The sequence below is a fragment of the Sphaeramia orbicularis genome, chromosome 16, assembly GCF_902148855.1.
Source record: "Sphaeramia orbicularis chromosome 16, fSphaOr1.1, whole genome shotgun sequence".
Taxonomy (NCBI): domain Eukaryota; kingdom Metazoa; phylum Chordata; class Actinopteri; order Kurtiformes; family Apogonidae; genus Sphaeramia; species Sphaeramia orbicularis.
The window spans coordinates 32084979-32098717 of record NC_043972.1 but is presented as its reverse complement, the minus strand read 5'-3'; the positions used below and the strand labels follow the sequence as shown (position 1 = coordinate 32098717).

The window sequence follows — 13739 nt, the reverse complement described above, 5'->3', positions numbered from 1 at the left end:
TATGTCCAAGAAGACAATGTTGCACTTTTTTGTTCATTTTCTCATTTTGATAAAATTAAATGACAGAATGTTGTGCATTTTAATGGATGAGGTTCTCCTGGGACTTTGACAGAAAGAAGTATGAGTTTTATGATTTGATAGCATGACCTTTTGTATCGTAAATAACGTGCTTTCAAATAAATAAATGTAGATGTACTATTTTTAAATGGATTTTTCTTGTAACGTAACCCTGCTCCTCCCCTATAGCTCATTGGTTAGACTGGGAGGCGGTGCTCTGTAAATCTGTCATTTGATTGGACAAATTGACTGTCATTAATCTACGTCTGCTACGTCGCACGTAAGGTCAGGAGAAAAGAAGCATGGCCGCTGTGTTGAGAGGGTGTCGGTATCTAGTTGGAAGGTACCCCAAGCATGTCGACTTTGCATTTGGTAAGGAAATAAAATTAAGTGTTGATGATGCTGATGCACTTCGCTGCGGTTCTTTTTAAGGTTTCACTGTTGTGTCTAAAACTCTCGGTGACAACAAAACTAGTTTTACTGGCATTCATTGAACTGAAGTTTGAGTTGATTTTCACCAGACTGGGTTTAGCTGCAGCTACAGCTTAGTTTGCAACTTGGTGTTAAACGAGTTTTTCTGTTAAAATTACGTGTTGTATGCAAGTAAGGTCATCCTCTTAATGATCTTCTAAACCTCACAGCACCTGGAGGACAATATCAACGTCAAAACGCTTCACATAGACAACATTATGTTTCAATGTGTCCGTCTTTTTTATGTTATGCAACATCACTTAGCAAATTCCTACAATTAAAGAAGCTGTGTCCTATACAATTAAAAGAGCTTTTGACCTTATATATTCACATTTACAAAACTGATTTTCTTCAAACAACATGTTGGAATTCATATGTATATCATATGTTCAGAATGTGTATCAAACTACAACAACATGTTCTAATTTCACTAAATATGGATTATTATGTATTTTATTTTATCAGTAAAATGGTTCAATTTGGTAAAGCTCCAGGGTTACACATTCTAATTTACCTTGTGAGCTAGATCTAGAAATCTTGTTATCAAGGCAAGCTAAAGTAAACACTGAGAAGGCTTGGTACCATTAGATAAGATGACTTTGGTACCAATGGCACTTGTAATGTATTAATTGAGAACCTGTTTTCAGGACACAGAAAAAATAAGAAAGTGCAAAGCCTTGTGACTTAGCTCTTAGACTATGCCATTAGCTTTTTGCTGATCATTTGGTTGCTGCACGTCTATTTTGATCATAAGTGACTCCTCAGCAGTCAATGAATGAATAAATGTAGTGTATTGAAGGAGAAGAGATGACCTTGAATAATAATGTTCCCATTTGAATGGATAAATTACATTTTTAGTCATTTTAAGGATTTTTGGTCCTTTTATAGTATCCACAAGGTCTATGGCCTCAAAGACACAAGTGGGGTTTATTGGTCTGGGAAATATGGGAAACCCAATGGCAAAGAACCTGCTGAAGCATGGATACCCAGTCATCGCCACAGATGTATTCCCAGAGTCCTGCAAGGAAGTGCAAGAGCTGGGTGCACAGGTAGGACAGAACACAACTGGTACACAAAGAATTTTCATTTTCTGTTTCTTTTCTCCGTAACCTCTGACTTGTTTGTTTTTTCCTCAGATTGTGGATAACCCTGCAGAAGTAGCAGACAAGGCAGACCGTATTATCACCATGCTTCCTTCTAGTCCCAATGTCATAGATGCCTACACTGGACCCAATGGCATTCTCAAGTAACACCTTTATCTCTCAGTTTGTCATTACTCTCTAATCTGATTGAATGAATATGTGTTGGATTCTAACCTTTAAATATTTATCTCCAGAAAAGTGAAGAAAGGCTCACTCCTCATCGACTCTAGCACCATCGACCCAGCTGTTTCAAAGGAGATGGCTGCAGCTGCTGAGAAGATGGGAGCAGTGTTCATGGATGCACCTGTGTCAGGAGGTACATTTTAATTTTAATCCAATCATCGTATTGATGCCATACATTATGATTCTATTGTTCAACCCATTTTGTTTTTTCTATGGTTGATGACATAGTGGGGCCTCATGATACAATACAGGAATGTGACACTAACAACATGTCAATTTGGTTGTGGTACGACTTGGTGGAGACGTTGAATAGACATTCTTGGGCTTCCCACAGCTCCATGAGCTGGTCCTCCATTTCTGAGGTCCACCGAACTTCATGTTTTAGGTTGGCCATGCTTGTTTTTAGTTACGCCTACATCTTGTTCCTCAGTCAGCTCACTTCTTGATTGGCTACATTCCATTCCACGTCACAATTGGCGGAGTTATGACTCGGGAGTCATCAGCTTTCCCCACACACATGAAGATTTTTGGTTGTAAATGTTGAACAAGTTTAATATGTACGATTGTCGGGACAAATTCACTCTTAACACACCTCAGACCACAGAATAATCTTATAAAACATAAAATAATCTGGCGTTTGCTGTCCTTGGTCGGGAAGGGGGAAAATCAGGACAAAAACAGCCTGATTTATCTTTGTGTATACCCCGCTTAAGCAGATCTGTATTGTGCTCCATACTAGCAGCCATATTGATGAGGCTGCCTATACTGCAGAAGGGTCGGGGCTAATATTTTATTTTACAGGACTTAAATTATTGACCAATGCTTATTATCTCAACATTCCAGTTAGTCAGGCAACAGATTAATCTATGTATAGAAAAGTCATTGTTTGACCTCAAACTGTGTTAAATTACCTTTTCACTATGGTTCTTTCACTATCTGAAGTGGATACAGTTTCACGTGCCAGTAATAAAAAAGTACCTTTGATACATTGGCTTCAGTTATATTAACTCTCAAACGTTCTGGAGAAGGTATTTGTCTATAAAAACAGCTGTTTACCGTAACTATCCACTTTTCAATATTAGTCAGTTTTTCAATGTCGTCGCTCATTCCTCCTGCTGATGCAGAGCTCAAACCGCATATATCTAAGGGAAAGGAGGCCAAATGTTCCTTGCTGTAAAATGTGTGCTCTCTGACTCTGTTGGAGGTCCTCAGATAGAAAAGCAGTTTGTTTGAACTTGGCCTCGTCAACGTCAGTACGGGCACTTTCTTTGAATTGAGGTCGGTCCATTTTACAGTCTGGCTCTTAAGATTAGTAATGATTTATATGCTTCCGTCCTGTGGTAGTGCACATGGATTAAAGTTGCACAGTTTTTACCCTTGAACTTGCATGTGTCTGTGTGTAAGCGTGTGTGTGCACTGGACACTGTAACTCATGCAAACCAGTGTGTATATATCATACTTTAAACATTAGGCCAGTAACTAGGCTTCAACTCCTGGATGAAACTTTTTCAACATGTCTAGTGGTCTGTGACTGTTTAATCCAGTGTGGTTAAAGCTTAAACGTAAAAGCACACATGGAGACATAGAGTAATTGAGTCAACATGTGACAGATATTGCATTTGTTTCTTGGTGTGTGTGTGTGTGGGGGGGGGGGGACCATTTGCGATAACTGCAATATTTCATTTGTCGTTTGATATAAAAATGAGTGAAAGTTATATTTAGGATATTTTACTCTGAAGAACTATCTGTATGTCTTGTAGACATTTGTGGGAAACAAATGACTTACTTTTGACCAATTTGTGTGTGTTCAAATGGGTTTTATTTTCCATCAAATACTCTAAACAGATGGGTGTCTGTCATTGTGAACATCAAATCGTTTCCGGTTTCTTTTTAACAAAGCCATTTTTTAGTTCTTTAGCTGTTTAACCATTGGAATGCCAAAAACCCTAAATCTGCACTTAAATGTTCCCCTACCAAAGAAAAATGTGCACCTCCTGTCTTCATAAAGAATAGATTGGGACACTCATCTGATTCCTATAACTATAAGATAAGACATACTTTATTAATCCCCCGAGGAGGAAATTCAAATGTACAGCAGCTCAAGAAAATAAACACCAAATAAATACAAAAATAAAGAGAAGATATAAAATATAAAACAAATTTGTTAAAGTGACTAATTTGTTAAAGTGATTGAATGACACAAATGGTGATAATAAAAGTAAATAAAGTAAAGAGAGTGCAGTAGGTGACATCAGCAGATGCAAAAGTCTGTTCAGAGCAGGATGGACTTTAGGCCATGCTGTTGTTGTACAGTCTGGAAGTGGTTTGTACAAAGGAATGTCTGAAACGTTCATTCCTGCACTATGTTGTTAAAGAATTGTCAACTGTTTCTATCGTTATGCAGATGACACTCAATTATATTTTATATCTCAGTGAGGGAGCAATCCAATTAATCAAATGTAATTTTTGGCCTTGCAATTATCTATTCCTTAAAATGTTGGGATTTTAAAACTGTTTTGCTAAATACTTTTTAGTGTTACACGGCAAAAATTCCACAATTCCCTTTCAGCCTATTGTAAGTCAAGTGGTCTGAGAGGACTCCAGACTTCTGCGTCTGCTCTTTGCCTGTATTTTCAGGTTGTAGAGAATCTGCTCCCATGATGTAGTTCTTTTGACCAATCACAGGTGTTTTTAGGTGGGTAGGGGGGACTAAATATGTGAAGGACAGCTGTAATTACCTATCACTGATCAGATGCCTGGATGTTTCATTTTCATTTTATTTTGGTCATCACCAAATTCATGGTATGGAGCACAAACACCATGTCATAGCAGAAAAAAAGAACAATATATATTCAACAGTAACAAAATTCATTGAAAAAGAGGTAAAACCCTTTTCATAAAGGAGCCCAATTTATATATTGTCTGTGGTTGTTTGGACTGAAGAAGCATTACAAGTTTATACATTGATGGATGCTGCGAGTAGTATTTTGTGACTCTGTTTTAACATGGAAGCTTGGAAAAGTGGCTTTTCTTTTCCAATATGGTATGAAATGGCATCAGATTCATCTCTGTTTATATTTAGTCCTTTTAATTTTACTTCAAGTTTATGTTTTTGATAATATATACTTTTTAAATGATCAGTAATCTGTTCATTTTAAGAGAACCATCACATTATTGTCTTCAATATTCAAGGAGTTTTTGATTTTAAATGTATCTTAAATTCCTTTGGTGGAACAAATCAGAAGTTACAGTTAGTTAACTGTTGTTAATTATTATGTTTAGTCGCATATGGAGTGTCTTTTCTTTTAAACTCATGCCTTTCGTCTTTACTTTTTAAAATACTGCTGGTCTGTCCAGTTTTTGAGGCTACTATTCCTGCTTTTGTAATTTGTTGTCCTCACTTTACCAACCCCCATCCGTTTCCACCAACGCAGCCTTGTCCGAAATGCCAGACTGCTCACAAAGACGAGGCATGGGGAAACATTACTTGTACTTTGGCAATAATCCATGCTCTTCCTGTAAACTTTGGGATTAATTATATGCTGGTTAATTTCTCAGCACCCATGTGACTTGTACCTGCCTACTGTTTAAACTGGTTATTTCACCTCACGTGAACTTAAGTGTTTCTTAGATCTACTTCTATGATATCCATAAAGCCATAACTAGTAGAGAGGAAAGTTTTCTCATTAGTGTCACAAGGTTTAGTACTGATGTTGAATGAGAAAAGGCTACAAAGACTGGATTTTCATCACTGTGATTTTTATTTAGGTAAATTTATTATACACTACTATATTTATTATACATTATTATACAGTACGATTTTTATTTTGAAGTTGTTAAATTGTAATTGAACTTTATGCAATCTTAACTTTAAATAATTTTTTATGTTTTACTTAAACTCAGTGCAGGTATGTGTCCAAAAAAAAAAAAAAAGTTTTATTGGGCAAAATTACTCATCATGACAAACATCCTTTCAACTATAAAAACTAGGGCTGTCAAAATGAACATGCTAACATCAGATTCATCCATCATCATGATTAATCTGATTAAAAATTTTAATGCAATTAACCCATATGCAGCACAGAAGACTCTGAACATCTCTGCCAACGCATTTCGGGCAGTTTGTTAAAGTAGTTACCATCGTGCATGCGCAAATGAGCAGTTGATCCGGTAGTGACAGACAGCAAAACCAACTGATAAAGATGGACGCTAAATAGCATGTTGGCCCTCTGGATGGAAATATGAATACAAAAAAAACCCCAAGACGGAACAGTTGACTGCCATAAAGTATTATACACACTCTGCAGGAAGGAGTTTTCTTTTCACCGAAGCACTTCCATCTTAAAATACCACATTAACACAAAGCATATGTTAATCAGGGACTCTGCTAGCACTTCAGCTAACATGTCGCCCAGCTTGTGATAAACACATTAAGTGCATATATAGTCCCTTCTTTCTTGGGTCTGTTTGTTCATGCAAAATGAAACACAATTAATATAGATTAAGAATAATGATGTAATCAAAATTACTCCACAGCAACCCTATGACTAATCTGATTAAAAATTAGAATCGTTTGACAGCACTAATAAAAACATTAAATGTCTTAAGATTTGCTGAGTAACTATTTGTCAACTAAATACTCACGTCATTAATTTCATTATATCTTGATGGGATTTTAATTTTGCACTACTTTTTCGTGTTCCAAAGAAAGCTCTGTGACAAAAATGAGACATAAATATAGATTAACATGACAGTCATTTGGCTCTAGAAAACCCTGCGTCTTTGGAAAACTTTCATGGTACTTCCACTGTGGTTTTTGAGCTATAAAAGGACTGTCCTGTGAACTCCACTAAATACAAGCTCTCTAAAGAATTGGACGTTTTTCCTTTACTTAAGTGCAATGTCAAACACAATCATAAGGGATTATAGTGGCAAATTCTGAAGAAGGCTTCTCCCTGAGGATGAAAGCGGTTAGAATTGCTTTCTAATTTGTTCTTTCTTTTGTTTTATTCTATTAACATAAGCATAAATTCCTATTCCCAGGAGTGGGAGCTGCCAGCTCGGGGAAGCTGACTTTTATGGTAGGAGGAGCTGAGGAAGAATTTACTGCAGCCAAAGAGCTCCTCAGCTGCATGGGAGCAAATGTGGTGTACTGCGGTCAGGTCGGAACTGGACAGGTAGGATCACATAAAATATTAGTGAGGAAATTATTAGAAAGAGTTTGGTGTAGTAAAGGTAGGTTGTTTAAGAGAGTTGGTAAGAGAATATGAAATAAAAAATAATTTACCTTGTTACAGGCTGCTAAAATCTGTAACAACATGCTCTTGGCCATTGGGATGATTGGGACGTCTGAGACGATGAACCTGGGGATCAGGTAACGGAAAACGGATTTAGATTGTCAGATTCAGCATTGGTACACTTCGTGAAAGTAACAGGGATTCTTCCTGTGTTTACAGACTTGGTCTTGATCCAAAACTATTGGCAAAGATCCTGAACATGAGTTCAGGCCGGTGCTGGTCTAGTGACACCTACAACCCTGTACCGGGAGTCATGGAGGGGGTCCCCTCTGGGAACAACTACCAGGGGGGCTTTGGCACCCAGCTGATGGCTAAGGTCAGTCCACTCATGTTTATACTTGGCACTGAACTGAGTAAATGACTGCATTTCCTCTTCCAACAGTGCACCAACAGTGAAATTTTTGACTGAAACAATTTTCAAAATAGTTGTTTTATCATGGCCTATACAAAAGCTGTTTACTTTATGATGATTTTATTTTTGCTGTCGTTTATTCCTCCTTAGATATCAGGAATATTAAAAGTAATTTAACAGTTTTACATATCACCCCACTGCCATCTGTGAGAGTACATCTTTTCCAATTGCTAATGCTAATTGCTAATCCAGTTGCTGATGTTCAGATATCTGTAGATTTTAGTTTTGTCTAAACACATGCTGTTCTTGTTGGTCCATAGGAACACTGCATATTTGTTTTCTAAAATATCACAAAATCTTTACTTTTTTTTTTTTTTCGGTTTCCTTGATGAGCCATTCTTAACATTTATGTATTATATGTATGTGTAAAATATATCTGACTGATGCTTTAGATGAACAAAAATTACAACAATTCAAGTCTATTTAATGTGGTTTTAACGTATCTGTACACTCTTTTTTTGTACCACAAATTTCCTCTTGGATGACATTAAAGTTTTTTTTAAGTCTAGGACTGAGGTCACACCACTTAGAATGGTCCAGTGAACTATTCACCATACCCATATTATTACAACATAAAGAAAAGCTCTCTGTGGTGTGTGGACTGGTGGTTTTGGTTTGGAATTCAATTTTCAGCTCTGCTGGTTTCCTAATGTATGTTTGCTTTTCATTTTCAGGATCTAGGACTTGCACAGAACACCGCCACCAACACAAAGACTCCTGTCCCACTCGGCTCCCTGGCCCATCAGATATATCGTATGATGTGTGCACGTGGTTATGCTAATAAAGATTTCTCCTCCGTGTTCCAGTTCTTGCGTGAGGAGGAGGGCCAGTAATGTCAGCCTCCACCCCCGTCCACAGCCTTAACAGGCCTGGCCCTGCACAGGACTAGCGTAGTGTAGTTGGGGCACATTTTGCCCCAAGGACTTTTTTTTTTTTTTCAAAGTTTGGAAAGACATGAAGTTCTGTCCTTCAATACAGTGACAGATCGTGTGAGCACTTCTCTCACATTGGAAATCATATTTCCTGTGTGAAAAAGCCTTTTTAAAAGAAAATGCAACACTCCTTTGAATTTTAGAAGAGAGTTATTTGTCAGACACTTAGAGGATCCACGAGAGTAGCCATGACTCTGCTGGTCCTACTGTATGAAAATGTATTGAGTGTGGTGGGAATTGTTAGTGATACAAGTCGGTTTATTAGCTCTGTTTGTCAAGGCTAAATGACAGGTGATGCGGTTAGGTCTCCGTATATTTATCTTTTGTTTGTGATTATTTCTTTCCTTTGCTGTCTTTTTCTGTTCAGGAGTTTATTTTCTCTTGGCACTGGCAATGTTACTTTTGGATAAGATGTCAATTCCTATACTGTTGGGAAATAAAAACAAAATGTGATGTCTTAAACTTTGTCAGTAATTAATTCGTCAGTTACATTTGCAGATCCTTATTTTATTTATTTTTGGTGCTTATGTAATGTTTTCTAAAAAAATATATATATGTTAAGTATGAAGTGATTTTTTTTTTTTTTTCTTAATTTAATTCAGCAACATTATATATGAATCATATTAATTATGCAAAAATGTGAAGGTTAAATATTATGCTCAACATATTTGCCCACTAGAACATCTCCTTTAAATATAAATACCTAAAGTGTATTTCAAGCACTGCAACATTTCCCTACAAGACTCGATGAAACGGCTCCCAATTGTAGTTTGCGGATGTTTACTGGTTCATGCGATGGTTCAACATCCACAATTAAACTCTCAACAAACATCTGACAATGGGATCTTTGCAGCAAAACAGATGCATTAGGGCGATGAGGTGCGAGGATTAAAATGAGTCAGTTCCCACAAAACCGACGCAAAACAAACACATCTATGCACCTCAAACAAGATTTCATTAAGTTGTTATGGTCGGCATGAACAATTTGATGACAAAATGACGCAACATGTCGGCCTGATTGCTGCCGTTTTGCATTTGGGGGTCTGCAGCTCTTCTCTATCCCACCTATTAGGTTCAAACAAGAAGGCAGCATGTTTCTGATCAAGTTTGCCAAGAGCCACTGAGGGGCCAAGGTGCCATAGGTCACGCGATCACAAGACAAACCCATAAAAAGTCCATTAAGCATTGTAGACTAAGAGCAGTGTTGTCATGTACTTGATGGGTCCTGGAAACAGAGCAGCAGCACTTTGGTCTCAGGCCTCCTGCAGACACACCAGCCTCATCCTCTGCTGCAGCGCACACCGCACCCCGTCCTCCGCCTCTAGAACAACCTTTTTCCAGTCTGGGTGTTCTGATCAGTGATGATACAGCTCTGTGGCCTGTTTTTTTTTTTTTTTTTTTTTTTTTTTTTTTTTTTTTTTTTTTTTTGCTGCTAGTTTTGCTCTTTCACAACCTGCACACACAAAGTTACCGAAATGTGTAACTTTAATCCTAACGCAGATTTTATGTCATTATCTGTCGGTGTTTTTTATAGTTAATCTCAGTGGTTCTGGGTTTTTAAACTACTTTATGTGCACCTCTACAAAAAAATAAATGAATAAATATATATTTTTTAAAATCTAGATTAAAACGCGCAAATTATCCAACATATAACTGACGTTCTTGTAATAATTTGATTTAATATTTTGTTTCGAAACGTGGTAAATAAAACTAAAATAAATGCAAAAATAAAAAAAATAAAAAAAATTAAGACTAATTTTTTTTGATTCGCATTTATTAGCTCTTATTCATGAAAGGCCTTTATATTAGGAGGCGAAATAAATAAATAAATATTTAGTTTGTGCAATTTTAATTTGTGGTTTTGTTCTTCATGAAAGGTTTTTTTTTTAAATATATTTTCTGCAAAATGCTACTTGCTCATGATATTTCATTTAATAAAAAAAATGCACTGTTAGCTACTATATTATTTATATTTACAGCAACTGTTCATTACAAAACTATCTAATCATGCTAATAATCAAATCGTCGACATCGTTGTAAATAGTCATCTGCACTGAACATAAAAAATGACTTATTTGCTGTTTAGACATTGTTTTTTTCTTCTTTCTGCTTACGAGACAATTCCTTCCCATTTCTACAGCCACCCTGTAATTTAAGAAAAACATTGTTGTTAAGATTCCACTCGTTCTAACACTTAAGTTTAACTCGGCCTCATGCGTAAATTAAAAACAACATTTTTTAGAACAAAAAAATGCAGTTATTTTGTTGTAAATATTGTAAATTAAATCAAATAATACCCATTAAAATTCCTTCTGATACCTATTATCATCACAACACCTCAAAAATCACACATAAACCTAGTGCTATCAAATATTATGCACTTTTTTTTTTCCTGAAATGGAGACCACTTCTCGGTGTTGCGTACAAGCTATGAATTTGGGCCATAAAGATTTATTGCCTCAAAAGGTGGGAAAACTCTATTAAAAATAAAAGGTGCTGAATTTTAGGGCGTTATACATTCCACTGCACTTGTGGTCTCACTTAAAATAGAAATACATGGACTCTGTATGTTATGTAAGTATTTTTGTATGATAGTTTTTTGTGTGCTTGGCTGAATATTTACGTACCATGTGCATTTATTTTTATTCTTGCATTGCGGATATATGAAGGATTAGTTTGCACTACATTGGGTTAATGTGAACCGGTGTTGGGTAATTTTAGCTTTGGTTTGTTCAGCAAGTAAATCCAAGGGCCAACATATAGTGGCATTTAGAGAATGTTTTCCTGTAAATAAGTTAAAACTCCAAGATTAAGTAATTGTTTTGAGGTTTGGCTTTAAGCACTTAATGCATACGGCGCTTTTTTCTTTTTCTTTTCATTTTTAATGAGAAAATGACACCTTTAGGGCACTTATTTTAAACACGACCCACTGTGTCAGTGACTTCCCCTCTTCCGCATTCAGCGGTGTTTTCTCTCCTTCTCTCCCCGACCTGAAGTGCCTGTTTGGCCAGACTGCAGCTTTCAACTTGACCTTGGCCTCCAGTCGTGTCTACCCGTTGAAGAAACAGAGCTGCCAAATGTGGTAAGTTTTAGGTATTTTGTGGACACTCAAGTTGTTTTAGTTTGACACGATCTAATGCCAAATGCCAAGAGGATTGTTTATTTTCTTAATGATTTTGTAATTCACATTAATACATCAATTCTGTTTTTATTTCAGTGTAAAATCAGCCTCTATAATCATCATCCAAAAAACCTGAAATAAATTATTCCCCAAAAGTCTAGCTATTTGACTTAGAGTGGTATAATAGGCTGTAATCAAATTACTTTAACTTCACGTAGGCTATATCTGAAATCCATCTCCTTTTCCTCTCTAAACTAACTGGTTGTGTATATAATGGCGTGCGTAATTACGTATCCACTCCCCTGAAAAACCACCTATTTCAACTGCATAGTTTTTTCCTCAACCCTCATATCATAAAGTTTGTCAGATAAGTCTTTTCTAACAACACTGACAACACATCTCAGCCTCCGTTTTTATTTACCACTGTGTAAAAAAAATCCGCACAATGCTTTATTATATTTTAATAAATCGAAACATGATTTACTGATGTACAATACATCCAGCTTGATCTACATTATCTAGTGTCTAGACGTTTATCATCTCCTTTGCATATCACGTGTTTGGCCCCGGCCAATAACCTTGCGATCTTTCTGTACTCAGGCGTGTTGGTATCGTTACTCTGTCCGAGTCCCTGTCTCTGCTCAGTCGAGGGGATTTTGAAAAAGAGTTGGTCGTCTCGATGTAGGGCATGCTATGACCGCTTCATTACTTCTTCATTCACACTGGATTGACCCGGTGATGTTTCTCTACGACAACGGTTTGGATGAAAGAAGCAAGAACATGGAAGGATTTACAGGAGGCAATTTTGCTGCAAACCAGTGCAGGAATTTGTTAGCGCATCCAACCTCGTTGGCTCCGAGCACCACCTACACTGCTAGTGAGGTGCCAGTCTCTGGCATGGGGGAGCCTGGCAAACAATGCAGCCCCTGTTCAGCCACTCAGAGCTCGCCCAACGCATCTTTGCCCTATGGATATTTTGGCAGCAGTTATTACTCTTGTAGGATGTCACACGGCAGCGTCAAGGCTTGCGCGCAGCCCTCAGCTTATGGTGATAAATATATGGACTCATCTGTGTCTGGTGAGGAGTTCTCTACCAGGGCGAAAGAATTTGCGTTTTATCAGGGCTATTCCTCAGCTCCTTACCAACCCAGCTACTTGGATGTCCCTGTCGTACCTGCCCTGAGTGCTCCATCTGAGCCAAGACACGAGTCTCTGTTGCCCATGGAGCCCTACCAGCCATGGGCCATCACTAATGGTTGGAGTGGCCAAGTTTACTGCACCAAGGAGCAACCACAGTCCAATCCACTGTGGAAATCCTCGTTACAAGGTATTTTACACGCTGATGCAGGAATATGTTATGTCCAGATAAATATAAACGTTTAATATCTGATGTAAAAGCTATTTTTTCACTCTGTCAAAAAGTAAATGTAAAATTGTATAGAATAAATAAATTAAATCTTTATAAAATATGTATATATAATATTGTTTTTGTCGTATGAACACAGAAAAAAAAATGTAATGTTGCATTTATTTCCTCAGACAGTGTATCTGGTGGAGAAAACTCAATCCGCCGTGGAAGGAAGAAACGTGTGCCATATACCAAGGTGCAGCTTAAAGAACTGGAAAGGGAGTACGCCACCAATAAATTCATCACCAAAGACAAAAGGAGGAGGATATCTGCCCAGACAAACCTGACAGAGAGACAAGTGACAATCTGGTTTCAGAACAGGCGCGTCAAGGAGAAGAAGGTTGTCAATAAATTCAAGAGTTCCAGTTAGCTCTGGAGCTACTGAAATGGAGGCGAGATGCGGACATGGATGCGCCTTCATCCAGAAAACTGTGCTATAATTTATTACAATATAAACGATTTCTTGGTCGCCAAAGCGGCTCTGTTTTGACCTACACATTTCCTTCCTCCTTCTAATTGGAACCAGTCGGTGTGGCCTGTTGGCAGAAGATCGGAAATGGTTTGAGGACGTTGACCAAGGCCATTCTGCGAGGGATGCATGTTCTCTTTATAGCCTAATACTGACCAAACTATTCTGCCTCGACGGCCTGAGACCCCCAGAGCAGCACTATGTTTTATTACACTTTACCCAATGCAGTAATGAAAGCTCTAGCATT

At 37.4% G+C, this 13739-nt stretch overlaps 2 protein-coding genes across 2 annotated transcripts; both read left to right on the top strand.

Moving 5' to 3' along the window:
• The first annotated feature begins 314 nt into the window (after window positions 1–314).
• Window positions 315–8956, top strand: hibadhb (3-hydroxyisobutyrate dehydrogenase b). Its single transcript, XM_030158950.1, has 8 exons — window positions 315–429; window positions 1417–1577; window positions 1665–1774; window positions 1865–1986; window positions 6897–7030; window positions 7151–7227; window positions 7310–7466; window positions 8237–8956. The coding sequence occupies exons 1-8, from the start codon at window positions 360–362 to the stop codon at window positions 8393–8395; spliced, it is 990 nt and encodes a 329-aa protein (XP_030014810.1). The 5' UTR covers window positions 315–359; the 3' UTR covers window positions 8396–8956.
• A 3352-nt stretch (window positions 8957–12308) lies between these two features.
• hoxa13b (homeobox A13b) lies at window positions 12309–13422 on the top strand. Its single transcript, XM_030158297.1, has 2 exons — window positions 12309–12942; window positions 13155–13422. Exons 1-2 carry the CDS (start codon window positions 12309–12311, stop codon window positions 13391–13393), a joined length of 873 nt encoding a protein of 290 aa, XP_030014157.1. The 3' UTR covers window positions 13394–13422.
• The last annotated feature ends 317 nt before the right edge of the window (window positions 13423–13739 follow it).

Bases quoted from the DNA above. Each gene is read 5' to 3' on its own strand.
- hibadhb (XM_030158950.1), top strand. From the start codon at position 360: ATGGCCGCTGTGTTGAGAGGGTGTCGGTATCTAGTTGGAAGGTACCCC. The intron at 1,987-6,896 runs GTACATTTTAAT...TCCTATTCCCAG, and splicing joins GGATGCACCTGTGTCAGGAG to GAGTGGGAGCTGCCAGCTCG. The intron at 7,467-8,236 runs GTCAGTCCACTC...TTTCATTTTCAG, and splicing joins GCACCCAGCTGATGGCTAAG to GATCTAGGACTTGCACAGAA.
- hoxa13b (XM_030158297.1), top strand. From the start codon at position 12,309: ATGACCGCTTCATTACTTCTTCATTCACACTGGATTGACCCGGTGATG. The intron at 12,943-13,154 runs GTATTTTACACG...TTATTTCCTCAG, and splicing joins GTGGAAATCCTCGTTACAAG to ACAGTGTATCTGGTGGAGAA.